This window comes from Aureobasidium subglaciale (genome assembly GCF_000721755.1).
Source record: "Aureobasidium subglaciale EXF-2481 unplaced genomic scaffold scaffold_8, whole genome shotgun sequence".
Lineage (NCBI taxonomy): Eukaryota > Fungi > Ascomycota > Dothideomycetes > Dothideales > Saccotheciaceae > Aureobasidium > Aureobasidium subglaciale.
The window spans coordinates 421088-449087 of record NW_013566987.1 but is presented as its reverse complement, the minus strand read 5'-3'; the positions used below and the strand labels follow the sequence as shown (position 1 = coordinate 449087).

Sequence of the window (28000 nt, the reverse complement as noted above, 5' to 3'; positions counted from 1 at the left end):
GACCAGCGCCTTCGCGCGAGGACTCTCTCGGCGCTTGAATTTGGACCGACTAAATTCCCATAACCCCTCCGCCCTCTCTCGACCGTCATACTGCTCCACACCAACACCTCGGCAACATGGAACGACTACAGGGATCATGGGCCTGGGTCAAAAACCGCCTGCCCAATCCCTTCAAGCGCGGCAAACCGCATTTCAACTTCATCACTACTCACTGTAAGGGGAACCGACCTCAACATTTTCACACTGGACAAAAATGAGCTGAGACGCACCAAATACAGACACTTACATGCTTGGCATGACCATACTGGGCTCCATCATGATCTACCCTGCCGGTGTCATGTCGTACATCGACGCTCTCTTCTTTGCCGCCGGTGCAGCGACTCAGAGTGGCCTGAACACGTCAGTAGTCATGTAACAGTCCTGCTAAGCCCCTATTAACATGCTGTAGCATCGACGTCAACAAACTGCACACATATCAGCAGGTAATGAATCCGTGCACCCCTGCCTGTCTCACTGTATGCTGACCAACTCGTCCAGGTTGTGCTCTACTTCATGGCTTGTCTCGCAAATCCCATCTTCATCAACACCTGCGTCGTCTTCATCCGACTGTACTGGTTTGAGCAACGTTTCGATCATATAGTCAGGGAGGCCCGCAATCAACGTCGCACGCGAACAAGGTCGCGCACCGTTAGCGAATCACGAGAGGACCCAGATCTAGGACGCGTCGAGATGGGAGTCAATGGCCGTAAAATTACCGTCCTGCATCATACCACGAAACCCAACGGCATGAGTGCTAGGAGCGCCAATGCTAAGGTCAACGGCATGAATGAAAAGGAACGCATTGAACACCTGGCAGGCAGCTCAGCAGAAACTTACGGCAGCACTTCTGAAAGTGCAGAGTCTAGTGAAAAAAGAGAGTCGGATTCTGGCGACGGAGATGAGGAAGATGCCATCAACAAAGACGAGGGAGTTGCGCCAGACGTCATAGTGACCCAGGAGGAGGATAAGAACGACACCGCCGAAAAATCGTCAGATGAGGAGCCTGCTGAACAGACTTGGCTTGGCCGTAATCCATCGCTGAAACGAGAGATCACATTCGCGGATCAGGTCAAACCTTCTGCACACAGACGACAAGCTTCCAACCTCGAGTCAGTGCCTGAACGACCAAAGCCGGCGCGCTTGGAAACAGAGCATCACATTGCTTTCCTGGAGAGACAGAGAAATGTCAAGGATCAACAGACTCTGCGCATTCCCAATCCTAGAGAATTCGATCGTGGCGACCAGCCTCATGAAGTTGAATCTGACGAGGAAATCGAAGGTCTGAATCGCCAGATGACAAGAAACACTCTGCCATCTTCACCACCATTACGCGCGCGGTCGTTTTCTCAAGCCCAGACGGCCGAGCTGAATGGTGATGATCATCCAGTCAGACGAGGTATCATTATAGATGAGCCCGAACGCCCACAACGCGACCGACAACCGTCCACGTCTTCGAGTGAAGGGCGTTCACACCGTTTTAACATACTTGCACCCCTTCGCAACTTCCGAAGCAGACAGCGTGGAGAAAGTACCACATTTGGTCGTTCCCTGAGCGGATTTACCAACAGAACTTTCAGTTTTACAAAAAGTCAAGACAGAGACATGTCAGATCCCATGCCATATCTGAGTTGGCAACCGACTATTGGTCGTAACTCGCAATTCGTGGATCTTAGTGAGGCGCAGCGAGAGGAATTGGGAGGTATTGAATACAGAGCTCTCAAGACGCTGGCGCTGGTGCTTGTGTGTTACTTCATCGGCTTCCATCTTCTTGGTGTCATCGTTTTCGTTCCCTGGATTCTCGAGAGCAACAAGTACGGTAACGTTGTCACCTCCATTGGTCAGAGCAGGACGTGGTGGGGTATTTTTACACCTGCCTCCATGTTCAATGATCTTGGGTTTACCCTCACCCCGGACAGCATGATCTCATTTCAGACAGCCGTCATGCCTTTGTTATTCGGCTCATTTCTAATCATCATCGGCAACACTGGCTTCCCATGCATGCTTCGATTCGTCATCTGGCTTGCTTCAAAGCTTGTTCCTCGCGGTAGCGGAATCTGGGAAGAGTTGCGTTTCCTGCTGGATCACCCGCGCCGTTGTTTCACCCTGCTGTTCCCGTCTAAGGCCAATTGGTGGCTATTCGGAGTTCTCGTTGGCCTGAACGCTGTCGATCTGATCTTCTTCATTATCCTAGATCTCAATGACGAGACGGTCACTTCTCTATCTCCAGGATTCCGGGTACTGAACGGGTGGTTCCAGGCTGCTTCTACTCGAACAGCTGGATTTGCTTCCGTCAACCTGGCAGATCTTCATCCAGCTATTCAGGTCTCCTATCTGATTATGATGTATATCTCTGTCTTTCCGGTGGCCATCTCAGTTCGCAGGACCAACGTTTACGAAGAGAAGTCCCTCGGAATATTTGCAGGAGAAGAAGAGGACGATGAGGAGAATCGTAGCTACGTCGGACAGCATTTGCGTCGACAACTGAGTTTCGATTTGTGGTATATTTTCTTGGGCTTCTTCATCATCACTATCGTTGAAGGTCATCGTCTGGAAGATACCAACGCCTACGCTTTCACCATGTTCTCTGTCCTTTTCGAGATCGTGTCCGCGTACGGTACCGTCGGTCTGTCTCTCGGGTATCCAACCATCAATGCCTCTTTCAGCGCCGAATTTGCAACCCTGAGCAAACTGATCATCATTGCTATGATGATTCGTGGACGTCATCGTGGATTGCCGTATGCGCTAGATCGTGCTATCTTGCTACCCTCCGAGAATCTTAATAAGAACGACGCGGATAGCGCTACGGTCGCGCGCGATAGCTCTGACGAAGCTCGTCCCTATTCGCGATCTTCGACCAATAGAGACAGCAACGTACCTCCTGAGGCGAGCGGCGCCTCTATGGATTTCAGTCCCACTGGGCTGAGGCATATGCGTCGGGGTAGTCAGGTCAGTACTAGATCTGCTGCGACCAGAAGCCAGCCCCCCACAAGACGCATGTCCAAGATTCTGATGAGTGGTTTGAGTGCTGGTCCTACAATGGGTAGGAAGTATGATTGATAGATGTAAATTTTGTACAGTTTTGTGAGAGATCGATTTAGCCTGGCGTTGGTTTTTGGATGCTTATAGCTCAATTTGTTATGGCTCAGGATAGAAAGTGTATTTCACATTCCAACATGCACATTTTCCGTCTATAAAAGTTCGTTAAACAGAAAGTATCCAAGCTTTCCACGCCTGCTCTACGAGGTTCTGGCCCAGCGACTACGTCATATTGGTCAAGCAGCTAAACCAATAACGGCAGTCGTTTTACACTCAGAACTGTGTAATCTGTGCAAGGAACCAACAGCTAAAAATGTTGACCTGAACACTAACAGGCCATTGTCTTCTTGGTCGTGCGCCACCTCACATCTTGGACTGACCTAAAGACTGTATTGTCACCCAAATCGAGGTACTGGCAGAATCCAGATCCGGGTCAGGATGTGCCTCGCCATATCATCACCGGGCGACGGCGTCGTGGTGCACAAACACGAAGCGGCTGAGAGAATCACCAGAATAATACCAAACAGCAATGGATCCAAATCAACGCCGGAACGATCTCTCACCTGGAGAGGATCAGTTGAAGAACTCCTCGGCTTTCGAGTGGAAGAAATTCCGACATCTGAAAGCTGGTGGCTGACAAAGATCCACCCGGACGACCTCTTTGATGTGGTCAACAGTCTTTCCAGGATATTGGCTCCAGCTCCCGACAGGCCTTATGCTTCAGAAGCCAGGATATGGGCGCACAATTATCGATTTCGACATGCCAATGGACAATTCTTGTTGGTTTCTGAGCGGTCAATCGTAGACAGAGACGAAGGTGGCAATGTGCTTAGCATGACGAGCACAATTTTTGATGCCGAGAAGCGAAGAGTTGAAAGAAAAGCACACAGAGAATTCTTGGATTCAAGAAATCAATTCGCCCTGATTTCGAACAATACGCCTTCTGGTATCTGGATGATGGAGTACGTACACCCAGTGCAAGGCTGGTGAATTCTCGCTTACGATGATGAATTACAGTCCCCATGGATATACGACATACATGAACAAAGCTGCAGAGTCTATTACGGGATTCAGTGAGTCTTCAAAGTCGTCGATATAGCTGGACAATGCTAAAGTTGCCGTCGCAGAATTTGAAGAGATTGCAGGCTGGACATTCCACGCGGCAATACATAGCTGCAAACCGGATGGCAGCCCCTACCCGTACGTCCCAGATCTGTCATGACGTGATTGCGGATCTTGTCAAGTTGACAGCCAGAGCAGAGTGGCCGAGTGTCCCATATTTCGACACCAGCAGAGTGGTACCGAGGCCACAAACGAGTCAGAGGTCTTTGTCCACAAAAACGGGCGCTTTTATGGTCAGTCACATTCACATGATTCCGGAGGTATACTGACCAGTTCAGACATCGAATACAGTGTATCTGCGATAGGAGACTATGCGAGCGGTGGCGCGGTCATCGAATTTCGAGATGTGACCTCGCAGAAGAGACTAGAGAAAGAACGACTAGCTGCTATCGTCCAGAACGAGCAACAATCTGGTATGTGTCCTCTAAGCAGTTCTCCTTTCGCAAAATATGGCCATCCTCAGTTTTCTAGGTGCTCTCCCGCAATTCTGGAGACGTAGGATTGCGCAGTCGCTTGTTGACCAGAATAGCCATGTAGGAAAGCACACGCCTTCCTTAAGGCTTCCTGCCTCGTATTGTGCGAGTCAACAGTTTGGCGCTTGGTCGGACATACTGAGGAGATGGAGGAAATTGTCCGAGACATGATTGCTGACTTGTGGAAAGTGCTTATCAAGGCGTCGGAAAATCATAAAGCCAACATGGCTTCCTTCGTTTCATTCGTATGCCACGAGCTGAGAAATCCGCTCCAAGGTATCATAAGCTCTAATGTAAGAACGATCAGAATTGGACCAGGCATCTCTTTGACTGATCGATTCAGGAATTCCTATCTGAGACTCTGGAGAAATTGGACGCTCTGATGAACAGCATCAATCATAATGGCCAAGAGACAGATGCTGCAGCGAAGACGAATGGTTACACAAACGAGAGTAGAAGTCAATCGACAACTCAGCCAAGAGCACTGGATGATCCAACCATCGAAGCCATGCGTGGTCTCATAACATATGCTCGAGAGCTTGTCGTAAGCGCCATTATTCTCATCTTTCTTAACGAGGTTCGAAGCTCACTCTATCTAGTCGAATGTTGCCACGTGCGCAAGTCACCAGGCTCTTATCACAAATAACGTCTTGGATCTGAGTAGGCTCGATGCTGGAAAGGTAGAGCCGTCGTACGATATCGTTGATCTACGTGCTCTGTCGAGCGAGGCTGTGGAGATGATGGCATCGAGAGCACGCGTGAAATCGATCAATCTGCGACTTGCTAATAATGATGCTTCGCCTTTGTATCTGAAGGCTGATTCGACCTTGATGTCTCAAGTTATGCTGAACTTGATTGGCAATGCTGTCAAGGTTAGTGCTTGTAGGCCATATCCTGAGGTAGTGACCCGGCTGACCAATCCACCAGTTCACTCCCGAGAATGGTAACATCGTGATCGACATACACTGCGAGCCTGCAGACGACAAAGGCAACATTGTCTTCCATGGCTCAGTAACAGACGACGGCGTAGGTATGACCAAAGAAGAGCAACAGAGACTTTTCAAGCGATTTTCACAAGCCAACAAACGAGTTGCCCAAACATACAAAGGCTCTGGCCTAGGTCTCAGTATCAGCAAAGAAATCGTCAAGGTGTTAGGTGGCGATATGACTGTCAAGAGTACCCCAGGAGCTGGCAGTACTTTTGGCTTCTTCACCATGCATGACTATCCAACCAAGGATGAACTGACTGCATTCTTGAGATCGGGCAACGGTGTCACAGCCGTCGCTACAGATCTAGAGAAGTTCGAAATCAGTACTTCAGAGACGATAGCACCACCTCCCAGGTTTAAGAAAATATGTGTGGCGGAAGACAATCCGTAAGTGACCCCTAACCAGTCTTGACGGGCAATGACACTGACCCTGACACAGGATCAACTTGCGTCATTTGGCCAAAAATTTGGAGGCTCTGGGCTACGAAATACCGGTTCTATGCACCAATGGCAAGGAAGCGCTAGACAGCTTCACCCAGCCAGACTCGGATATTGACGCAGTCATCATCGTAAGTAGCCTTGATCACCTACACCTCGAAGCGACATCTTCTGACACTTCCCCAGGACATGAGCATGCCCATCATGGACGGCCTAGAAGCAACGCGACTAATGCGCGAACACGAGAAAACCCAGAACCCTGCTCGCAAACGCATACCAATCATCGCTCTATCAGGAAATGCAATGAAAGAGCAAGTCCAAGAAGCCATGACGGCAGGGACAAGTGATTACATGATCAAGCCTTGCAAAAGAGCTCAGCTGAAGATGATGCTTGAGCATTGGGAACGTATCTCGCATGATGGATCTGTTCATACGCCGTTGGTTGTCAAGTGAAGAAACTCTTGTCTTGGTCGGCTTGACAAAACGACGTTTGCATCAGACAACCGGTGGCCAGCATCGATAACCAGCTATCCATCTACATAGGTTTATGACCGTGGTCCTCATGGACCTAAGTCACAAACGGCTACGCCATTCCGGACCATTCCGGCGATTCTAGACGCATGCTACCTCTGAGGCAGCATAGCTAATGCCTCCGTCCTCATGCTTGGGCGGACAAGAGACGATCGCCGACCGGTTGCCAGGGGTTCAACAGGGCTCAAAGAACGATATGGGAATTAGCGGGTCAAACTAGAGCGCCAGAGCAAAGACAAGGACCGCTTTGCCTTGACAGGCAGTCAATCTCGAGTTCATTTTAATCCGTAGACAGAATAGCGGACAGTGCATCAACTAATTGAATCCGCCGGAGATGCAGATCTACAGCCCCACCTGCCCCCTCTCGTAAATGCTTGAACGCTCCTTCCGTGATGAAGCAAAAAGTACATTCTGTAATGCAAAACGCCGTGGCAATGTCCCAGTAACCAAAAAGCCAGATGCAGAAATTGAAAAGCAGAATGACAACCCCAGGTTGTCTCGATATTTAAACTCCTTAGCCTCTTACTTCAATGGGGTATCTTATTGTTTTGAACGTCATGGAGAGCCACATAAAAATGTTCAGGCCAATGTCATGGGCTCCAGGAAGATGCTGTTGCCCAGAGCAAGCAGGTCACGCTTACTGGTAGTGTTGGAGAATTGCAAATTGCCGACGTCGCACCAGTTGTTGACATCCTGCATATCGTTAGAAGGTTGCCCTGATGCGGTATCAAATTGTGACCTACAATGCAACTCAGGTACTTGCACCAGGCGCAGCCAGTGCGCCAGACATAGAAGTTCTTGAGCAGAACAATGAAGCCAATCAAAACACCCAGTAGGGCGAGAGCACGCACGATCCACCATACCCACCACATAGCGCGGCGACCTTTGAAAAAGCCAGCCGGTTGCTTGATGAAGACACGCAAGCCTTGACTCGCTGCGTCTTGAGTAGCGGCGGGAGCACCGACACTGCTGTACGGAGGTTCATCTTCACCAGTACGACGGCGTAAGGCGTTAGGCGAACGGAGGAGACAGATTCCGAGGACTAGGCCCATGAGGAAACCACCAATGTGAGAGAAATTGTCCAGTCCAGGCAACAAACCGAGGACGAAGGAAACGATGACATCTACGAGGATGAACAGCAGGTCTTTGATGGGGCTTGGGCGTTCGCGCCATGTGTATAGTAGTTCAAGCAGGGTGAGAGCCATAATGCCGAAAAGACTGCCAGAACAGCCGGTAGAGGCGATACCTGTGGCAGCGAAGTTGCCACCAAGAACAAAGCCGAAGATACCAGCACTAAAGTATACAAGGGTAAATCGAATACTGCCAATGGAGCGCTCCATGTCACGGCCCAAGGTCATCTGCAGCAGCATATTGAAGCCAATGTGGATGATACCAGCATGCAAGAAAATGGGGATGATGAAGCGATACCACTGGTTGGGGTAGGGGTGGTCTGTGATGGAGCCCCCAGCATGTGGTTCAGGTACACCACCAAAGCCACATAACTGAGAAAGGGTACATTTGGCGTCGTCTCCAGTGTTTGAGGTAGCCCAAGGACAAGGCCATGTAATGTTGCCAGACGCGCGATCTTGTACGTTGTGCATGTTGTGCATGCATGGTTGATAGCGAGCACCCATGTTGATGAGAACGTAGGGCGAAGGGCCGATCATTGGGTTGAATTGTGGATGAATCTCAATGGGCGATTTGGTCAGGACGGCTGTCGAAGTTAGCATGTCGCAAGGACAATGCAGAGGGGGGTTGTGGCATACCATTCTTCGCAATCTCGACGATGAAGACGATGATTTGAACTAGGGTCAGAAAGTAGCAGACCCAGGTAACGCGGCCTGTGAAGTAGCGACGCCAGCCTTTGACGACGGGGGCATTTGGCGGGCGGGAACGAGTGGTCGACTTTGCGTCTCTTACGAAGGGATCTTTGTACTCTGGGGTGATGACAGGAGCGGTGCTAGAGTGGGACGAGTGCTTCGCGTGGTAGCTGTGCATGGGCACGGCGTCGTCGTCTTGGAAGGGATCACGGCCATCGCTGGGTGTGGGTTGATGACTGAGATTGTTGTAGGGAGACGAGTACGACGGGTACGACGGATATTGGTTGTCGTCAAAGGGAGAAGTATGCGTGGTATAGCTGTTGTAGCCCGGGTGGTTGTTGTTGGTCGTACTCGTGTTGTAGTAAGAGGCCATCTGGGCGGGCGTCTAGAGAGGCAGGCACGAGTGGCAGGCAGTAGGCAGTAGGCAGTGGGCAGTGGGCAGTGAGCAGTCGGCAAACGGCAAATGGCAATGGGCAGAGGGCAGATGGCGGTCGAGAGGGAACGACAGTTGCACCACCAGGGTGTTTGTCTCTGTTTCTTCAGTCGTTGGACAAGAGTCTGCGGCCCTGCTCACTGACGACTACAAGGTGCTCAGACTGTTAGACGCGCAACATGTTGAGGCTGACAAAGTTCCCGCGTCATCCCTGCCAAGTCCTGCCACTGCCGCCGTGTAGCACTTTCCACTGCGCATTCGAAGAGGCAGAGAAGCTGGCCGCAGTGGCCGGGAGACAGCTTGCTCTCGCTCCTTCTCTCTTGCTCCCGGAAGACTAGGCGCCGCTCTCGTACCCGTACCGACGCTTTGGGAGACTATGTCGGGTTAGCTTATGAAGTGGTCATGGTCATGGTCATGGCCCTGGGCAGACGTCGCGACCTCGCAGGCGCATTTGATCGGAAGCGGCTGCTCTGTTCGAGTGCAGCCCTCCTGCCTGCATATAGACTTCCACTCTGCTGGGTCGTCCGCTCGCCCTATATACTATTCTTCCTCTCCGCTCCACTTCGCTCTTTCCTCCAGTCACCTCCTGCTCTCCCATCCGCTCCTTCTCATCTGCCCTCTCTTGCCGTCTCCCAACCTCCATCCGCCGGCCCGAAACATAGCGTCCAAGGGCCATGAGCACTTCTGTTTCGACGACCTGCTCGTGCTAATCCATCCGTCGCCATCATGTCTCGTTCGCCGATCAATATGGCAGCTTCCTTTTCTGCCCACCAGTCTGCTCGCTCGCATCCGTCTCCTCCGCCGCTCGACCGTCGCCCTCTCCCAAATGACATGCGCCGCAACGATCATTCCGCTCCACCCACCCCACACTACGACCAGCCCACCGCTGCCCAACAGAGCGAGGCCTTCCAACAGGCCCTAAATACCATCGAGGTCCAGGGCTCCTCCGATGACGATACCTACTCGGATTCTGGTTATGAAGAGAGTATCAATTCGGCCTTTCTCTCCACTTCTACATCCATGACCTCCTCTGTGCGCCATTGGGATTTTGAAAATGGCCGTCGCTACCACGCCTACCGTCAAGGTCACTACCTCCTACCAAACGACGATGCAGAACAAGAACGCGAGGACATCAAGCACGCCACAGTCTTGACAGTCTGTGGTGGCAAGCTGCATTTTGCTCCCATTCCTGAAAATGCCCCAGACACGCGCATCCTAGACTTGGGCACCGGAACTGGCATCTGGTGCGTCGAGATGGGCGACCAATATCCCTCCGCTCAAATTACCGGCGTAGATCTGAGTCCCATCCAGCCAGACTGGGTACCTCCGAACGTAAGCTTCATGGTCGATGACATTGCGAGCGAATGGCTCTATCCCGAGAACCACTTTGACATGGTCCACGCCCGTCATATGGGTGTTGCCATCAAGGATTGGGACCACGTCCTTGCTTCAACCTACACACATCTGAAGCCGGGTGCATGGCTCGAGTTCTGCGAGTTTGACTACTGGCCGAGTTGTGACGATGGTACCATGACTGCAGATAACCTCCACTACAAATGGCACGTCCTTGTCACTGAGGGCATGAAGAAGGCCGGCGTTGATCTGCATGCAGCTCTGCTCTTGAAAGATAGAGTAACACGCGCTGGCTTCCACAACGTCACTGAGAGGATAATGAAGGTTCCTCTAGGCCACTGGCCTAAAAATCCTCTGCTTAAGAAGGTCGGCAGCTACATGCATGCTGTCCTTTACGATGGTCTCCAAGGTGCGCCTCGACTTCTGACAGATACCATTGCCTCAATACTAACACATTTCCCACAGGTATCTGCATGGGTCCCCTCACACGAGGACTCGGCTGGTCGCGGGATCAGGTCGAGCTCTATCTACCTGGAGTACGAAGAGATTTAAACGACATGAGCGTGCACACTTATTACAGCTTGCACGTAATAACTGCTCAGAAGCCATATTATTGATGGAGACGGCTGCTAGATGTACCGTCGCCCGTTCACTACTTTCTTGCCTTCCTTTGCCTTTGATACAGCGGTCCAAGACGACTTGGTCGAATTACACTTTGATGAGATAGCATTATACCCCCAATACATTTTTCTGCTTTGTCACACTCGATGCACTGCTCGTTTCTCGCCTTGTCCGCACGCATATGCGGGGGTGCTCGTTCGTTTTCTGCAAGAATGATTGGTTGCATGCGACGACCGATCCTAGGTATTTAATCCATCCCGTCCAAACCGCTGCATCAACGCACGCGACGAGCCCTCGGGATCCGGAACTTCCAGCGGGTGTCGCATCTGCCTGCACGCAGAAATGTCTCGGCAGTCACTTCTGCTTCCAAGCCTCTCTCACATCATGGCGGCGATGAGACGTTTCCATACCCTGATCTACTTATGTGACTTGCTCTTCCTCCGTATCAAATTGTGGAAGCCGGATGTTCTCATCTTCCACTTCAAGTTGTTGGGCCTACAGAAAGACCGAGCGTTTTCTCGAATGACCTGAGCACCGAGCGTTACCCTTGACTGGACAAGTTTTTCTTCTTCAATTTTCATTGGGTTCTCTGGTTTCATTCGAACCATACCATCGGTAACATGACCTCCTTGTCACGACGAATATCGGCCCCGCTCGCTTCTGCTGCCGATCCCGCAAATGCCGGGAGAGCAGGATTGTGAGCTCTCCTTCTCAACCAGAACATGATGGTGACTGTACAGGTTGGTGTCCGCAAATGTCAAGATACGGTATGGTATGCAAGGGAGGTGAAGAGCTGAAGCTTCATGAGCTGAGCTTCAACGGCGACATCGCAGGATCAAGCCCGCCCTTTGCGCTATCCACTCGTCTTCTGGCAGGCTAGTCCTAGCCCCCATGGCTAGTCCCGTACATCTCACCACTGCCTTGGTAATAGCCCTGTGTTGACGTTCGCTTAGAGAGCTTCTGGCCGAAGCATATCAAGAAACAGGGCAGGGTTGCCGAGCGCACACTATCGATTGGATACTATTTTTCTTCCTCAACACCCATGGTGTCGAGCTACGTGCTTGTGGGAACTCGGCACAGTATCACATCATCCCTCAAGGAAGCATTCTTGGGATATAGAAACAAGCTTCTTGACGGAAAAGAGCACTCTTCCAAGGACTGTGACTTCCTATTCCGCGCATTTCTTCGTGCTCATGTCTGAGACTACCGACCGAACAGACAACTAATGTCATTTCAGTACCGCTTCCTGCACATTTATCTCGATTGTGTCGACTGTACTGCAATGTCACAGATTCTAGCCGGACATGCCCCCTCGTACGACCATGGCGAAACATCGTTCAAGTGTGGTACGGGATTCGTTTCTATTGCCTCGATTGGCTCATAGTAGAACACGCATACGGAGTCCGAGCAAAGCTTTCTCGTGGGTTCGCTGTAATTCATCGTGATGTTCTGCATATCTGAACGCAAATTCACATGAAGGTTAGCGTATCTACAGACGATGATGAGGCATAAGCTACAGACCATCTCAAAGATGACACTGTCACACCAAGACAACTCCGCTTGCTGTTTAGCTTTAATTGGATCATTCTCCCTTAATTCAGCTATGGCATCGTTCGGCCTACTTTCAACGGGTCGGCCTTATCCTTTCTGATTATAATACATCGTAGGTTGTGCTCGGCCCATCCATCCTTCGCTCTCTCAAGATGATCCCATGCATGCTAAGGTGGCGCAGATATACTGGCGGAATCTACTCGCGGAATAGGTCGGCACGAGTGGGCAAGTTGACTCTGTAGGTGTAGTCCTTGACGCCATTTCCCTCGGAGGCCCATGGGCTGTCCTTGTCGTTGATCTTCTTCGCAACGCTGGGACCCTCTTCGCCAGCTTCGGACCTGTAGTTGTAGATGAGCTGTTCTGGCTCTTTCTCAGCATCAAGAAGACCGCCGGTGACTTCATAGAGCAATGCGTGATAGTCACCACTACGAGCGACATGGCACTTTGCTCCTGAGAAACTTGCCTCGAAGTGAGCAATAAGAGCACTGAGCTTTTCGAAGTTCTTGCCACACATTGGGCACTTGTTTCTCTGTGCAGCGTGAGACATGCGCATATGGTCGCCAACCTTCTGGGGTGTAGTGAAGCGTCTTGTGCAGCTCTCAAAGGGGCATTGAAAAGGTGGGATAGCGTCATCGTTGAAGTCCGGACGGTAGAAGAACTCTGGCTTGAAGTCCGTATGAGTGGGGTCCCAGAAGTGCGAAACGAAAATGTTGTCCTTGTCATCCTCTTCTTTGTTGCGCCTGTGGGCGGCGTTGATACCGTCCCAGTTGAGGATGGGCTTCTTCTTGGTCTGTCCGAAGAGTTTCTGGGAGAGGCCTGGAACACCCCATGCTTTACCTGGTGTGGCAGGACCGGGTGTAGCGGGACCGGGTGTAGCAGGAGGTGTATCGTCTTCATCGTCGCTTTCTGTGGTTGCATTGTTGCTTGCAGGACTGATGTCATCTTCATAGTGACCCTCGGAGTGATTGAAGGATGATCCTACTTCGCTGGTCGATCTGACGGTGAAGCTCCTCATGGATCGACTCAGTTCATCAACGTTGATGTCGAGGCTGGGCAGGTGCGGCCATTCATCTTCGAATGGGCTTCGTTCTGTTGCGCACGAAGTTGGACTGAGGGTTTGTTGGCCAATATCTTGACTGAAGTCGCTCTGGCTGAGCAGGTCAATAGTGACGCCGCCGCTCATGCCGTCGATGTCTTTGGGAAGTGGTTGATCGGGCGTGGAGGGCATAGTCATCATGTTCTTCTTGAAGCCTTCGGGGTCGTCCAAGATCAACTTGATCATACGCTTGTGCTCACGGTCCTGTCTCAGTGCCATCGGCTGGATGAACGCGCAGAAGCCTCCTTCGATGTGGCCAACCAGCTGGCTGGCGCGGCCAAATATCGAGCCACATCCATCACGGCGATCGTTTCCATCCTCATCGCGAATGATGGAGTAGCCCTTACAGACGATGTGGTGTTCGGCTTGATGCATCTGTTGCGCGCGGTTGTCAGTGCTCGTGTACTAGAAGGCTTTGCCAGAATCACTCATCATCTCAAACATACCCGTCTGCGATGGATCTCTCTTCCGGAAAGACTATCGAAGTCCACTCCACAAAATTCGCAGACGATGTGGTTGAGCTTTTTCGGCTTCTCGACACTGCGCTCACCGACGATCCATGGAAGCATAGTCTCAACCTTGTGTGTCACAAGATCTTCCCAGCTTTTGCCGTGGAAGTCGCACTTTGTGAAGCCCCTCGCTATCCTTTCACGGCCAGGATCCTTGCCGCAGTAGAAAGGGTGAATCTGTGCTTCCTTGAGATGGGCTGTCATTTCGCTTGCTGTGCTAAAGAGATGGAAGCAGTCGTCGTAGCTGCACTTGATTGCCATGAGTGGGGTCAGTGGGACTGCCATGATGCCGAGTGAGATTAGCGGGTATGCTGGTGGTGTTGGTCGATGGAAGCGAAGGGGTTTGTGTTGCGTGGAGATAGATCCAGGGAGCTAGATGCAAAAGATGATTGTCGAGGCGCGAGTGACGTCGCGGATGTGAGAATGGTGTTGTGCGAAGGAAAGTTAGTCGATCGGAGGGAAGGAGCTTCAAGAGCGAGGAAGTACACTCAGGAAAGCTTAGTCGAGTGTTAGGCAGCATTTACCGTTTAAGCTGTGAGTGAAATTTGACCACACGATGAGAGAGCGCTCGAAGGTAGGTATAATGATCACGAGGAGGGGCAAGCATAAGTGATACTAGATGTCGTCGCACTTTTCACTTTCAGCTGCTAGCAAGAGCTTGGTGACGAACACAACAATCGCTGGAGTGCGCGAAGTGCTTTGGACGGAAGACGAGATCTGAAGACACGGACGGGGAAGTCGGTTGTTCCTGAGTTAGTCTCCAGGTCTGTCATGAATATTGATATTTAGTCAGTTTTGTGCCGACTTCCATCTTCCAGCCCTGGTCATCGAGTCGTCACTTCCTCGATTGGGGCAGCTCATGGATATTTGCGACAAAGATGTTCAGCTCAACATGGCCGACCATCATCTGCGACTCAGGCGCCAAAACAACCAAGACATCCCCTGCGTTTTGCAGCTTTCGCGGTAGAGGCGCTACCGACCGAGCTCTTTGCCGAGTTTCTTCTACATCCGCCATCATCTGCCATCTCTTGCTCCCTTCTCTTCTGCGACATTTGCTGACGGATCCTTTCTTGTCTCTCTCGAACACTCAAAGGGCGATCTCCCCTTAGATTGTAGCTGCTGCCGCTGAGCAGGTTACCACTGGGGCTTCTGACTTGTTGATTGTCCAGTTGTGTCGGATCAATAAGCTCTGAGTAGCGGCGAATGAGAGGCCTCGCGGGGCTTGGACGAGTTATGCCAAACTCGGGTTCGTCGCCAGCGAAAGATGTGACCACGACTTCATTGACTCCGTTATGGTTTTGGTGGGGATGGAAGGTAGAGAGATCTTGTAGGCCAGGGCTGCGAGGGAAGTTTGTCTGCACAGGACTATGAATGTCCAAGTTGAGAGGCGTGGTCGAGTTGGTCGAGTTGCGAACAGCAGCCTTCGAGGTATAGCTGCCCATATTGACTGCTAGAGTAATCAGCTTACTTGTCTTCGAGGTACCCACTTCTGATGATACCTTGGGTCTGTTACTGGTATGTTTGCGAACACGATGGAAGTGTAAGTTTCTGGAGATGGGGGAGAAACGATGAGATGGAATTTGCAGGCGTGTTACGTGCATGAGGACGTGTTGTGAAGTTCGCTCTCACATCTCGAACCTATCACTTACCGCAAATTCATTGACCCGGTCGATCGGGACTTTGGCGGTCAATGCTGGTATAGCCCACAAAGCCGAGTACGGGGTAGACAACATCAAGATGGTCAATTTCGTTCAATTCGTATCTAGAAAATCTAGTGCTCGTTTAGAATCTCGAGAACGGCAGCCTGAAGTGCAAAGGTCAGCAGAGGATCCAAAGAAAGAGACTCGATCACGAAAGCTCACCATTTCCCTCTGAGGGTAATGACAGCCCAGTCACCCTTCTCATCGGTTTCCTTCTCAATCTTGGTGCTAAAGCTGATGGCGCTCATGATACCGTCCCCGAACTTCTCGTTGAGAACAGCCTTGTATGCATAGCCATAGTTCTGAATGATCTCGAAGAGTCTGTAGACCAAGGGCTCCTTAGGAGGCATTTCCATCGTGCGGCCACGGTCGGGGTAGCCAGAGAGTTGGGCTTCGAGCAACGACTCGTCGAGCTCGAGGAGCTTGGCTAGGTTTCTGATATCCTCGGGGGAGGCCTTGGCCTGACCGTAGAAGAGAGCTGCAACAGCTACTTCCTCACGACCGAGAGCATTGGCGATGGTCTCGAAGGAAAGATTCTTAACTCTCTTGGCCTCGAAAAGGGTCGGCGAGGAAGCTGGCAGGCGAGGGATAATGGAGGTCTGAGTACTGAGGTCAGTTGTATGCTTATCCAACTTGTTAAACTTGTTCATACATCGAGAGTCGCAATGGGGTGACCTGAAGAAGTTCCAGAGGCCGACATTTTGGACGATGGTCGCTTTGTTTCGGGAAGACTGATGGGCTACTGATACAGAGGAACGGAGCAAGGATGAAGCACGAGGGGCTGTACGAGATACAAACCAGGCTGAGAGCGGGACCTTGACAGGTTAAGTACTTAGAGCTTGGGATAAACAGACGTTGCGCCTCCGAGGTTATTTGGAACAGAGGCTCAGCCTTTTGAAGCTCAACGGACATGTCTCGGGCTTGCTTCTTGTTGCGTCACACTGACCTGCACGATGATTTCTAACAAACATTCAATCGTTGCTGTCATCGATGCGGGGCAGGTTGATAAGTAGAGCGACCCCTCTCCATGCCGTGTTTCTGCTTCTCCGGTCTGCGCCAATAACACTTTTGCCAAGTAGATAAGGATGTTCTGCCGAGCCAGCTCGTCTTTCTTGTGTCTGTCTCTACAATGATTCCTGGAAGTGATTATTTGAATGCCAGTTGTATGCCCAAGAGACTCTAAAGCAGTGGGCATGTTTACCGGCCTTATCTGATCTGAGGCGCACCCAGAGAACGCCAATGCGGAGCGGACATCCGTGCCTAAAACCCTAGCAGAGTTCAGCTGACAGAATTCAATTGCGATCGAGTGTGTAGCACTGCAGCGATATATCAATATCTCGAATTGTCCTCCTCGAGCTGCGTTCAATAGTCTCTTCGCCCACAAGTGTACTAGTTGCAAGCATTCGAGTATTGTGGTTTTCCATGGAATAAAGCTTGTCCTATGATGATGACATGAACGTTGCGGGGTTCATCGTGGTCTTGACTACAATTTACATCTACCACGTGGTTGGCTCGGGACTTGCTTATACGAAAGCCGGAATGCTAGTTGCTGAAGCTGTGTGAGAAGGCAACGACAGCTTTGAAATTTGGTCTACCCTCTGGATTCACTGATTCGCGATCTAATACCCAATGATCACAAAGGCGGTCTGAGTGTGACGACGTATCTTGGCGATCTTGCCTTGTTTACACGAGCTGTATCTGCGTCTGACTTGGCTTGATTCCCTGCGAAGTCACAAGCCTTCTACGGTCAACCATGGCTTTCTTATTCGACAAAGTACACAAAGCAGTGCATGAACTTGGCAATGATCTCAAAGACAAATTCTCGGAGCATGGACAGACCCAAGGCGAAGGCGCAAACGAGCAGTATGGCCAGACCAGCGATCACGACTACGCCCACGAAGCGCATCGTTTCCAGAGCTTTGCTCCCCACCGGATCGGTAATGAAGTCAAGTGGTACGTCGATGGAGCTGGGTACATGCATGCCGTGAGTATGGCACTCGAACGAGCTCAAGAGTCGATTTGGATCATGGATTGGTGGCTTTCGCCAGAACTGTATCTGAGACGTCCTCCAGCTCAGAACGAGCAATATCGTGTCGACCGTATGCTCCAAGCTGCAGCCGAAAGAGGTGTTCAAGTGAGCATTCTTGTCTCGTCGTTATTGATCTACAACCTCTTTTATTGAGATTTATCAGATACTAATCGTGACAGGTCAATGTGCTTATCTACAAGGAGGTTACTCAAGCCTTGACGCGTAAGTGTCTAAATCCCGTTCTCCCTGACTACATACATTCTCTTCTTCCTCGCTCGGTCGACCGCTTCTCCTCGGCCTTGACTCGTTTTGGACTGGACCTTACTTTCAAGTCATTGGAGATTCTCGAAGAGACTAATCCACTCATTAACCCTCCTATCACAGTTTCCTCAGCACATACCAAGCATGCGCTCGAAAACCTCCATCCCAACATCCGCGTCTTTCGCCATCCCGACCATCTTCCGGATACACAGGTTCTTACATCCTCACTTCTCTCATCCATCCAGGGGATGAAGATGACTGCTGCAAACTTGACCAAGCTACCTGGTGATGCGCTCAAAGCAGTCTATGGCATGAATGGAGATACTGTTCTGTAAGTGTATTATATCCGATGCAGGAATCGTGCTAATTGTACTCTAGGTACTGGGTACGTTGTCTGACGTTGATATCACAAGTCGACGACCACTCTGCGTTATGTTTGAGAAACATGCGGGCGTGGTAAACTTTGTGGTATCGCAAAATATCTTGTACAAGCATGCTGACCACACTCTAGGCGCATCATGAGAAGTTGTGTCTTGTAGATAGCCACATAGCTTTCATGGGAGGCTTGGATCTGTGCTATGGCAGATGGGACAATAACCAACACTCTATCGCCGACGCCCATCCTGGCGATTTGAACAAGATTGTCTTTCCTGGACAGGACTACAACAATGCCCGAATTCTCGACTTTAGTGTGAGTTTATCATGATGCCTATGCTGTCAGTTATCATCACGAGTCTTCTACTGACACAATCAGGACGTCGCACACTGGGATCAGAATAAACTCGATCGCCGCTACAACTCGCGTATGGGTTGGTCTGATATGTCCATCTCGCTCATGGGCCCTGTCGTAGAGGACTTGCGCAGACATTTCGCCGAGCGCTGGAACTTCATCTACCGTGAAAAATACAGTTCTAAGAACTATGATGAGAGATATGCGCCCCTCCATGTTCCAGAATCGAGGACAGGTATCGTCCATCACGAATGTTCCTCAGGCTCAGACGCCCCGATCCCAGAGCACATGTGCGAACGTATGATGGAGCATTGGGAAGAAGGTCGAGATCGAATGGACGGCTTCAGGGAGCAAGTCAGACACCATTTTCCTACCAGCAATCATCCACCTCCACCACCCCCAGGAATGCCCTGCCAAATTATGAGATCTTGTTCGAAATGGTCCCATGACACCAACACTGAGCGTTCCATTCAGAACGCATACATTGAGGTGATTCGAAACAGCCATCACTTCATCTACATCGAAAATCAGTTTTTCATCACAGCTACGGGTGACTCACAACGTCCGATCAAGAATCAGATCGGCGCTGCAATTGTCGAACGAATCATACGCGCTGCACGCCAGGGCGAACATTATCAGGTTATCGTAATCATGCCAGCCATTCCTGCATTCGCGGGTGACCTGAAGAGTGACGAGGCGTTGGGCACACGTGAGATACTTGAACTACAATATCAGAGTATCAACAGGGGGTCTCACAGCATCATGGAGAATATTGCCCGAGAAGGCATTGATCCTATGCAATACATCCGATTCTACAACCTCAGGAATTATGACCGTATTAACTCAAGCGGCGCCATGCGTGAAGCGGAGGAGCAAAGTGGTGTGAGCTACGACGACGCACGACAGGATTATGATCAGCAATACGGCCGCCAAAGCGATCAATACACTCAGGAAGGGGCTTATGACGGCCAATCTCAGCAATATGGGGGAGCTTACGGCGACCAAGAGGGAGACCGCTTCAGAAGATACCAGCAAGCTACCCAGAGCATCGGCAGCCACTCGGGCCTCGGCACCGGTGAATGGGACTCGGTTGCGTCGTGCTATATGCTGAACGGTGAAGACATCCGCAACGTACCTTGGGAGGATGGCACGACCGATGAAATGGACGCTTTTGTGTCGGAGTTGCTTTATGTACACAGCAAGCTCCTTATCGCCGATGATCGAGTTGTCATTTGTGGATCGGCCAATCTCAACGACCGCAGTCAACTCGGCGATCACGACAGCGAGATAGCCATTTATATTGAAGACCCTCGCGAGGTTGACTCGTACATGGCTGGTCGTCCTTGGAGAGCGACTGAGTTTGCTGCTAGTCTTCGCAGACAGATTTTCCGTAAACACCTCGGACTACTGCCGCCACAGGATGTCACCAGGCCAGATGGCAACTTTGAACCTATTGGAGTGCCCAACGCTTACGACTGGAATAGCCGTGAGGACGAAGCAGTCGCCGACCCATTGAGCTCCGACTTTTTTTCGTTGTGGAACAGTACAGCTCGTACGAACACTGAGGCCTTTGAGCGTGTTTTCCACCCTGTGCCCTCAGACAAGGTCAGAAACTGGAAGGAATATGGCGACTACTTTTCAAGATTCTTCCCTTCCGGTAAGGAGGCCAAGGAAGAGAAAGGCAAGGACGCCGAGAAGCCTAGTCAATGGAAGTTGGGTCATGTTGTGGCTGAGAAATTCCCTGGCGGTGTGGCAGAGGTCAAGGACGTTTTGAGTCAGATTCGTGGTACCCTGGTCGAGATGCCTTTGCTCTTCTTGAAGGACGAAGATATCGCACAGGAAGGCCTCACTCTGAACGCCATGACGGAGGAGATCTACACATGAGGAAGGAAACAGCGCGTAGGTAGATGGGTCGATCCCAACGACGTTACGATATTCGGATTCGGTGCACTCGTGATCATCCGGTCCCACCTATCAGTATCAGACATCGGGAAGGTCCTAGCTTGGGAGAACACACGAGTGATTATGGTCCATGTGCATTGTGCGTTGTTCGTTATGGCTAACACTACTTCTTGGAGACTTGTTGAATAAGCCTTTCCACTTCGGTCGCTGCTTGTCCTGTGGCCTTGTCACGAAGTGACTCGAGTAGTCTAAGGTTACGAGCCTTGGCTGCTTCTTCGGCCGCGCGTGCTATCAGACCACATTTCGTCCATAGCTCCACACGTTCCTCTACTGTCAGACTTGTGCACTTGGGTATGAACAAAGACGCCAACTTCGGGTTACCCGCAGACAAGATCTCGTTGATGAACGGCTGGAATAAAGGTTAGTAGATGCCTTGTGGAAAAAGGGAATTGGCGACTTACCTCCCACCCGATAGGGCTCTTGCGAGTTTTGGATAGATCCTCAAGCTCACGCCAATCACGACGTGAGACGAGTGCGCGCAAGCGTATCCACCAGTACACCTTGTCTGAGACCTTGAATTCTGACTGGACTTTTTGACTCCTCTTTACATTGCCAATCCGAATGAGCTTGTATATCGTCTCGTTAATACTGAGACCGCTGAAGTCTTCGTCGAGATCTCTCTTGAAAGTGTCGTGGAATTTGAGTAATTTCTGCTCCTCATCGATTGCTCTGACTTGTATTGATTGGTCTTTTGACTCTTGAAGAATCTTCGAGGCCATCTTGAGTTTGTCGTTACGAGCATTCGCATCAGCAATGTTTAGCGAATCTGATAATAGCAGATTCGAACTGTCAAGTCTTCTGTCATCTTGATAGAACAAGTCCTTGAGCAATTCTTGGTCTTGGTCCCAAGCGGATGCCTCGACCAGTGCGGTTGCTACCGGCCGGCCATTGATCGTGCGGAAGAAAGTGGCAAGTGGCAGTTTCTTCTTTAGATGCAGCAGGACATGATACACTAGATCGGTGTCTCCGCTTTCGATCGCTTTATCCAAGGCGAGAGAATCCTCCTCTACATTCAGCAGAAGGGGCACTTGCTTGCCAGCTCGTGGTTCATGTTCGAGCAGCTCGGTCGCAAGTCTGCCGCGACCCTCCTCGTATGCTGTCTGTGCTATTTCCTCGAACGAGATGCCGCGCTTACCTTTTAGCCTCTCGACAATCTCGGCACAGATATCTTCCTCGTCACCTGTAGAGCTACGCACCTTTTGGCGTGCCCAGTGTACATAGATCTTGTCGAGCGGTAGATCGAGATGCTCCGATATCTTGATAGCCAACAGATATTCCTTGCGGTTGATCAATCTTTGCACTAAGTTTACTGGTGTCAAGCGGGTGTATTGGTCGAAACTGAGTGGTAGGCCAATCTCAAAGAAGCGAACGGCGTTAAGTACACGTAGTGTCTCGCACATGTCGACAAACTCATCACTATTGTATAGATCGAGCACAGATTTGCCAAACGATGCAGCCTTTAGAAGCTGTTTCTGCCAGTGCACGCTGAACTCATGGCCAGCGGCTCTGATGCACGTATCGACAGCCTCTTCCAAGTTTGGCCGAATGAGCTGGATGTTTTCGTCTGCTTTGGGGGATTTTCTGTCGAGTTGTTCGGCAGCGTCAAGCAAGACCGAAGCAGGCGATGTGGAGCCCAGGCGGAAAGTATCCTCGGACACGTCTGGCACCTTTTGGATGAACTCACAGACGTCGCTCGTGAAGATGCGAAGACCATCAATGTCTGGTGATAGATGGACCCAAGAGTCGTAGTAGTGTTTCGAGGCAGCGCCGTTCGGGCCAACTAGATGTACCTCGTCCTCCCAGGCCAGGACGACGGCGTTATTGCCGCACCACTGTAAATCTTTTGGAGGCGTCTTGACGCGTGAGTCGTACTCGGTCAGGCGGTTCTCGAAGTCGCTGCTGATGACCCAGACTTTGCCGTCTTGAGTGTAGAGGGCGATGAACTTGGCATTGGGGGCCACAGACACGAGCTTGAAAGGGCCGTTCTGCAGCTTGCGGTCTTGAGCTTCTGAGGCATCCACGATGACAATGGTGTCGTCGATGGCCAGGATGGCTTCTACGGAGCGCGACAAGGTGAAGGCGGGCGGTATGACAGCCCAGGACAGGATGTCGCCTTCCGGAGGGGTTGCCAGGAGAGTGGGTCTCGGTTCGTCGTAGCGCGAGACGCAGACCAAGTGCTTGTTCCCAAGGAGAGCGACAAAGCCCGAGGACCAGAAGCGGCACGAGACGACGCCATGCTCTTCGGCGCCGTGGCCTAGGCTGAAGGGTATGAAGTCGCCGCTGAGGTCGTGGTATATCCTGACGGTTCCATCGTTTGTGACGACAATCAGTCTCTCGTCTTCAGACCAGCCGCAGCCCTGGATGGCGCCCTTGTCCCAGTTGATGCGGTGGATCGGCTTGCCCGAGCATGTGTAGATGTCGATGGATGGACGGCTTGTCTGAGCATTACGGTAGGCGTATAGTTTGGTTTCGTCTCGGTAGATGGCTATCTATCCAACACTGTCAGCGCAGTCGGCGTCGTCGCTGTCGTCTTGTACGACGTACGGCACCGCTCAGTGGAGCTCCGACCAGCATGTGGTTCTCAAGTTCCAGCTCCGGGTCAAAGATAGACGTGTATAGTTGCGTCTTCCGGTAGAAGCGGTCGCCTACTCGCTCCCAGTCCGCCGTGGCCTTCGACATTTCATCAAAGGTTCATGCTTGCGATCAGCCCTCGTTGTCGTGCCGCTATGTCATTGGAGCTGCGTGTCTTGGCGGCCATTGGCTAATTACTTGTACGTCCTTTCCGAAAGAGCCTCACTTTCCAAAACACAATCACCATCGCTCTTGCCCATGTCTCCGTCTAGCTTTTCAAGGAATACAACAAGCCATCGAGACCCGGCGTGAGGCTCGTGTTGTCTGTCCGCTTCTGCCTCTCTGACATGGACTCGACGGCATCGAGAATCCAGGCGCTGGGCGACCTAGAGTTGGCTGTCTTGCTCTGTCTAGTGGCCCAGCAACACTGTATAATATCTGCTCCGAATCTCCTGCTCGATAGCCTTGCTCAAGAACTCCAACTAGTCCGTCTTCCTCTCTGATGCTGTTCTCTCAATACTGACCGTTCCAAGATTGCCAACAATCTCTTTGGCCTCACGTGTGCCGTGATCAACTGTTCTGCCACAACCACTCTTGATGACTTCAAACAATCCGTTCTGGTCGACGTGCCTGACACTTCCGATGATCATGTCGCATCCTCTACCCACCTCAGTCTTCCCGCCTTTCAGCACGCCAGTTCTAGGCGGACTTTCTTCCGTAATAACTCTGGTGCAAGCAATGAACTTGATGAGCGGAAGATTGCCGACATCATCCTTGCGAAGGACCTGAATATGGCGAGCAGCAATGTCCAGACTCAAGCTCTTGAGGTACTAAACCAAACCCCCTTTCGATCCTCTTTGTCTCATCATCTTCCAGCTTATCCGTACCAAGCGGCTCTTCAGTCATACCGCCATGCACGGTACATCCAAGAACTTCCTCTTCGTCGCTTTGCAAGCCTCGGAATCAAAGTCTAAACTTGGCTTCCATCTCGTGAGTATCCCCTCCTGTTTTAACATTGCTGTAGGTCTAATCGCTCTGTGCAGAATGACATGTTTGCCATCTCACATTATCACTCGGAAGAAGATGGTTTCCCAAATCTTGAGGAACAGGACTTCCAAGAGCCATTACAATCAAACGATGCTGCATCGATTTCATCGGTCATCAAACGCCCCTTTTCATCTGACCAGGACACTCGCCAATCTCCTGCTATGACGCCTGACGAAGTTGATCGATTGCGTGCTGCCGTCGCGGATGTTCGCGTAAGCGCTGAGGTGGCTGCTTATCTACACAACATAGTCATCTTCATGCGCTTGAACCGCTTCGTTGCAGGAGGCATATCTGCATACGCTACAAGGCACTTCCGATCTATCGTCTATGCTCTGGCGCCGTTGCACAACCTCACATATGCTCCTCCGTCATTGGTCGCCCTGGCGGCGAGGAAAGTCTACGCACATCGCTTACTGTTGGCCACGCCAAGCACTGAGAGAAGCATGCAGTGGGGAAGCGATTATTCTGCAGTCGAACGAGTCTTGAAAAGTGTCACTGTTGAAGACGCCATCGAGTCGGTACTGTCAAGTGTGGAAGCACCACTCTGATTGGCTCGCATTTACATGAATACGTCCTCTCATTATGCCAATCCCTCGACGCTATAGTGTACCACTGGACTCTTGGCTCTATCCCGGCATGCGCTACAGGACAAGGATCTATCAAGAAATCGGCCGCTTGTCTACATGGCGCTCTAGTTTTCCTGACGTCCGAACATCGGCGCGCCTGCCTGCCATTCTTTCAAGAGTACGCCGACTTCTATCCTCAAGTCTTCTACAACATCGTCCATCTTGATGTCTGCCTTATCCCAGCCGAAAGGCTCTTCAAGCTGGTACGCAATGGCCTCGATACCATACAGGGTAAAAGTGATGAGGGAGACGATCACGACAGTCCACCATTGCAGACTCTCGACAAACGCGAACGGCAACACGCCTCCATATAAAGCGAGCACTTGTCTCGTGTGGATGAGATATGCGACCGGTATAGGAGTCAAGCGAATTGTCTCCATGGTGCCAAACGCTGCGACCATCGTATTCAGCTGCACCGAGAGCTGCGATGCCTGTGGACTATGGAACCATCCTCGATCATGAGAGCGTTTTATGTATGCTTCAATTGACATGGTGAGCTGGATAGGAAGACCTAGGCCCTCAAACTCATGAGTTTCAGACATTTGGGGTCCAAGAAGAGCTCTCAGTTCCGGCTTTAAAGATCCGGATCCACTGTCTTCAAGGTCCGGTGCTCCCACGCTGTGCTCCCACTCCCATTGGAGCGTGTTTTTGACAGCGTATACAACCGCCAGTAGGGCATATACGGCGGTCTCGGTTTCTGCTCGCTCCGCTTCCGAGGGTTCGGGCTTGTTGGTAGCATATGAGCAGGTCAAGAATGTCCGAGTCAGGTTGCGAATGTTTGTACAAATGGTGGTGAGATTCTCTTGTCCAGACCAGAATCGAGCATATGAGCTCTGGTTGCGGAACACGAGTAGCAGACCGACAACAATGGATAGAGATGAAGTGATGCTACCAGGGAGATGTGGCGTGTAAGGTGTGAAGTCATCGATATAGACAATCAATGCCGCGAATATGGCATGGAGTATCACTGCTATCATGATGTCGCCGTGCACTGATCCCTTTGCAAATCTCAACACGAGTGGCATCCGACGGGGCTTCCTCCTTGCCCGATTCATCAGAGGCTTCATCGAATGACGACGGGGACGAGACCGCATTGTGTCGTGCGGCCGGCAAGTGGTGGTTAAATAGAGGTGACAAAAGATGAAACGATTGGGTTTGAGCGAGATGCGAGTAAAGAACCATGTGTCTTCAGGTGCATTGAGAAAAAGGAGGAATATGAAACGAGCCCGTGGTCTCCCGATGATGCGGTGTGGCCGTTTACCAGGGTTCCACCCTCGGCGAGGACTCGATTCACAAGACGTACTCCCGTCGCCGAAAACTACACATATGCAGCATTTTCGATACACAGTATGGCTTCAGTATTATTGCTCATCATGTTGATACCAAAATTAAATGCGTTGTTATATCTTCTCGGCTGACATTGGTTCAATCATCACACAGCTGGTAGCTTCCTTGTTGTTGAGCGCCCAGTTAATTGTTTCGACCGATGTCTAATGGCATTCCATCGTGATCACGCAGGACAAGTGAACAGTTGAGAGATCAGGGAGACTTGAGTCAGCTCGTCGCTGTATTCAATATGTTTCTGACTATGTGTTCACCAAGCTTGCAAGTTTCCGTTGTCTGACGACGCCTGGGCGAGCTCTATGATCTTCAACACATCCGCAGCATCATCTCCGCTGACGGGCACCTCACCCTCGCCCTTCAATGCCTTTGCAAGAATGCGGTAGTATTCAACATAAGTAGGTGGTGGCTCGATGGAAGGAACAGTCTCGCTGTTGAACTTTCCATCTGTATCAGCCAGTGTCAATGTGCCGTGAGAAGACGCGGGCTCGACACCAAAGTCAGAGTTGCTCAGCTTGACACCACCAAGAAGCTGGGGTTCTTGAACATCCAAGTGGTACTTCTTGAAAGAGCCTTTGGTACCACGGACCCAGAACCTCAATTGGTCTTGCTCTGGACTGATGGCAGAGCTCTTCACAGTCACCAGCATCTCGTCTTCAGGCGAACCGTAGCGGAGCAGTACTGTGCAAGCGTCTGGCGGGGAGTCGCCAGTCTTGAGTCCCTTCCGTTGTACCTGTACAAATCCTGTGACGGAGTTGGGCGCACCAAACAGATGGTAAACCTGGTCCAGCAGATGGCTTCCGAGGTCATAAAGCGCACCACTGGCCGGGCTGACCTGCGTTTTCCAGGTCGTGCGAGTCGGAGGTTCAGGGCGGAAACGATCAAAATGCGTCTCGAATTCGGCGATCTCACCCAGCTTTCCGGAAGCCAACACCTGCTTCAGCGTGACAAAGTCCTGGTCCCATCGTCTGTTCTGGTAGACGGCTAGCAAGCGCTTCTTCTCCTTTGCCAGCTTGACCAATTCTCTAGCCTCTTTGGACGAAGGAACGAATGGTTTCTCTACCACAACGTGCTTGCCGCTCTCGATTGCCTTTTGAGTGAACTCGTAATGTGTCTCCGGGATACTGGTGACGATGACCAGATCGACCTTTTCGTCGGAAAAAAGGTCGTCAGCGCTGCGGAATAGCTTGATTGAAGGGTGGTCGGCTGACGCGTCGTCGCCGGACTTTGGGCTTCGCTGTACAATAGCATACAAGTTGTAGTCTGGTAGAGCCTGAATGAAAGGAATATGGAAGACCTTTGCACTGAGACCATAGCCAATCACGCCGACGTTGATCTTCTTGTCTGTAGACATGATTAAGGTAATAGAGATAAGGACTGGCGAGAAGGTAAGCCAAGTAATGGATGGTTTACTAAGTAAGGGAGATAGGTTGCTTCCTTATACACAATATGTATGTTCCAGCTGTCCGTCTGCACGAAACACGTCAACAAGGGCGACAGTAACCCTAGAAGCTTGATATAGGTGGGTGAGTCACGTATACGGATTTGAAGGAAGGTCGTTGCGTGCTTTATTATCAATCATTCGGCATCTTGAGCTCGAATAGCCGATGCATCGGCCGAAGCTGTCGCAGCACCTTCGTTAATTCTCAGCCGTCTTGCACACGAGAGTACCTCAACCGGGAGCAATATTGCCAGATTCGTCGACCTGCTCCTTTGTCGCTG

General features: G+C 51.1%; 12 protein-coding genes across 12 annotated transcripts; 5 read left to right on the top strand and 7 right to left on the bottom strand.

The window, feature by feature from the left end:
- Nucleotides 1-3230, top strand: AUEXF2481DRAFT_661062 (uncharacterized protein). The gene is made up of 4 exons (XM_013489277.1): nt 1-213; nt 279-399; nt 449-482; nt 538-3230. The coding sequence occupies exons 1-4, from the start codon at nt 117-119 to the stop codon at nt 3094-3096; spliced, it is 2811 nt and encodes a 936-aa protein (XP_013344731.1). The 5' UTR covers nt 1-116; the 3' UTR covers nt 3097-3230.
- A 173-nt stretch (nt 3231-3403) lies between these two features.
- On the top strand, nt 3404-6983 carry AUEXF2481DRAFT_39171 (uncharacterized protein). The gene is made up of 11 exons (XM_013489116.1): nt 3404-4037; nt 4093-4148; nt 4203-4275; nt 4336-4430; nt 4476-4610; nt 4860-4963; nt 5014-5214; nt 5270-5542; nt 5598-6046; nt 6099-6228; nt 6284-6983. The coding sequence occupies exons 1-11, from the start codon at nt 3514-3516 to the stop codon at nt 6548-6550; spliced, it is 2307 nt and encodes a 768-aa protein (XP_013344570.1). The 5' UTR covers nt 3404-3513; the 3' UTR covers nt 6551-6983.
- On the bottom strand, nt 6817-9214 carry AUEXF2481DRAFT_661303 (uncharacterized protein). The gene is made up of 3 exons (XM_013489276.1): nt 8395-9214; nt 7372-8342; nt 6817-7321 (listed from the first exon to the last, which is right to left on the bottom strand). Exons 1-3 carry the CDS (start codon nt 8819-8821, stop codon nt 7208-7210), a joined length of 1512 nt encoding a protein of 503 aa, XP_013344730.1. The 5' UTR covers nt 8822-9214; the 3' UTR covers nt 6817-7207.
- Nucleotides 9198-10972, top strand: AUEXF2481DRAFT_39170 (uncharacterized protein). The gene is made up of 2 exons (XM_013489115.1): nt 9198-10643; nt 10700-10972. The coding sequence occupies exons 1-2, from the start codon at nt 9608-9610 to the stop codon at nt 10849-10851; spliced, it is 1188 nt and encodes a 395-aa protein (XP_013344569.1). The 5' UTR covers nt 9198-9607; the 3' UTR covers nt 10852-10972.
- A 1423-nt stretch (nt 10973-12395) lies between these two features.
- AUEXF2481DRAFT_661088 (uncharacterized protein) lies at nt 12396-14610 on the bottom strand. The gene is made up of 2 exons (XM_013489275.1): nt 13949-14610; nt 12396-13877 (listed from the first exon to the last, which is right to left on the bottom strand). Exons 1-2 carry the CDS (start codon nt 14294-14296, stop codon nt 12603-12605), a joined length of 1623 nt encoding a protein of 540 aa, XP_013344729.1. The 5' UTR covers nt 14297-14610; the 3' UTR covers nt 12396-12602.
- On the bottom strand, nt 14611-15649 carry AUEXF2481DRAFT_661382 (uncharacterized protein). Its single transcript, XM_013489274.1, has 2 exons — nt 15511-15649; nt 14611-15458 (listed from the first exon to the last, which is right to left on the bottom strand). The coding sequence occupies exon 2, from the start codon at nt 15451-15453 to the stop codon at nt 14926-14928; it is 528 nt and encodes a 175-aa protein (XP_013344728.1). The 5' UTR covers nt 15454-15458; nt 15511-15649; the 3' UTR covers nt 14611-14925.
- Nucleotides 15650-15793: 144 nt separating this feature from the next.
- Nucleotides 15794-16411, bottom strand: AUEXF2481DRAFT_4330 (uncharacterized protein; the record flags this gene model as incomplete). Its single annotated transcript, XM_013488966.1, has 3 exons — nt 15794-15815; nt 15874-16310; nt 16364-16411. The coding sequence occupies 3 exons, from the start codon at nt 16409-16411 to the stop codon at nt 15794-15796; spliced, it is 507 nt and encodes a 168-aa protein (XP_013344420.1).
- Nucleotides 16412-17464: 1053 nt separating this feature from the next.
- On the top strand, nt 17465-20615 carry AUEXF2481DRAFT_4329 (uncharacterized protein; the record flags this gene model as incomplete). Its single annotated transcript, XM_013488965.1, has 5 exons — nt 17465-17845; nt 17920-18332; nt 18380-18386; nt 18513-18692; nt 18756-20615. 5 exons carry the CDS (start codon nt 17465-17467, stop codon nt 20613-20615), a joined length of 2841 nt encoding a protein of 946 aa, XP_013344419.1.
- Nucleotides 20616-20796: 181 nt separating this feature from the next.
- AUEXF2481DRAFT_64917 (uncharacterized protein) lies at nt 20797-23372 on the bottom strand (the record flags this gene model as incomplete). The annotated part of the gene is made up of 3 exons (XM_013489203.1): nt 20797-21042; nt 21095-23182; nt 23238-23372. 3 exons carry the CDS (start codon nt 23370-23372, stop codon nt 20797-20799), a joined length of 2469 nt encoding a protein of 822 aa, XP_013344657.1.
- Nucleotides 23373-23611: 239 nt separating this feature from the next.
- On the top strand, nt 23612-24859 carry AUEXF2481DRAFT_28786 (uncharacterized protein; the record flags this gene model as incomplete). The annotated part of the gene is made up of 4 exons (XM_013489047.1): nt 23612-23749; nt 23798-24091; nt 24141-24254; nt 24308-24859. The coding sequence occupies 4 exons, from the start codon at nt 23612-23614 to the stop codon at nt 24857-24859; spliced, it is 1098 nt and encodes a 365-aa protein (XP_013344501.1).
- A 143-nt stretch (nt 24860-25002) lies between these two features.
- Nucleotides 25003-26031, bottom strand: AUEXF2481DRAFT_28785 (uncharacterized protein; the record flags this gene model as incomplete). The annotated part of the gene is made up of 1 exon (XM_013489046.1): nt 25003-26031. The coding sequence occupies one exon, from the start codon at nt 26029-26031 to the stop codon at nt 25003-25005; it is 1029 nt and encodes a 342-aa protein (XP_013344500.1).
- Nucleotides 26032-26252: 221 nt separating this feature from the next.
- AUEXF2481DRAFT_39160 (uncharacterized protein) lies at nt 26253-27844 on the bottom strand. Its single transcript, XM_013489114.1, has one exon. It carries the CDS (start codon nt 27630-27632, stop codon nt 26532-26534), a length of 1101 nt encoding a protein of 366 aa, XP_013344568.1. The 5' UTR covers nt 27633-27844; the 3' UTR covers nt 26253-26531.
- Nucleotides 27845-28000: the final 156 nt, after the last annotated feature.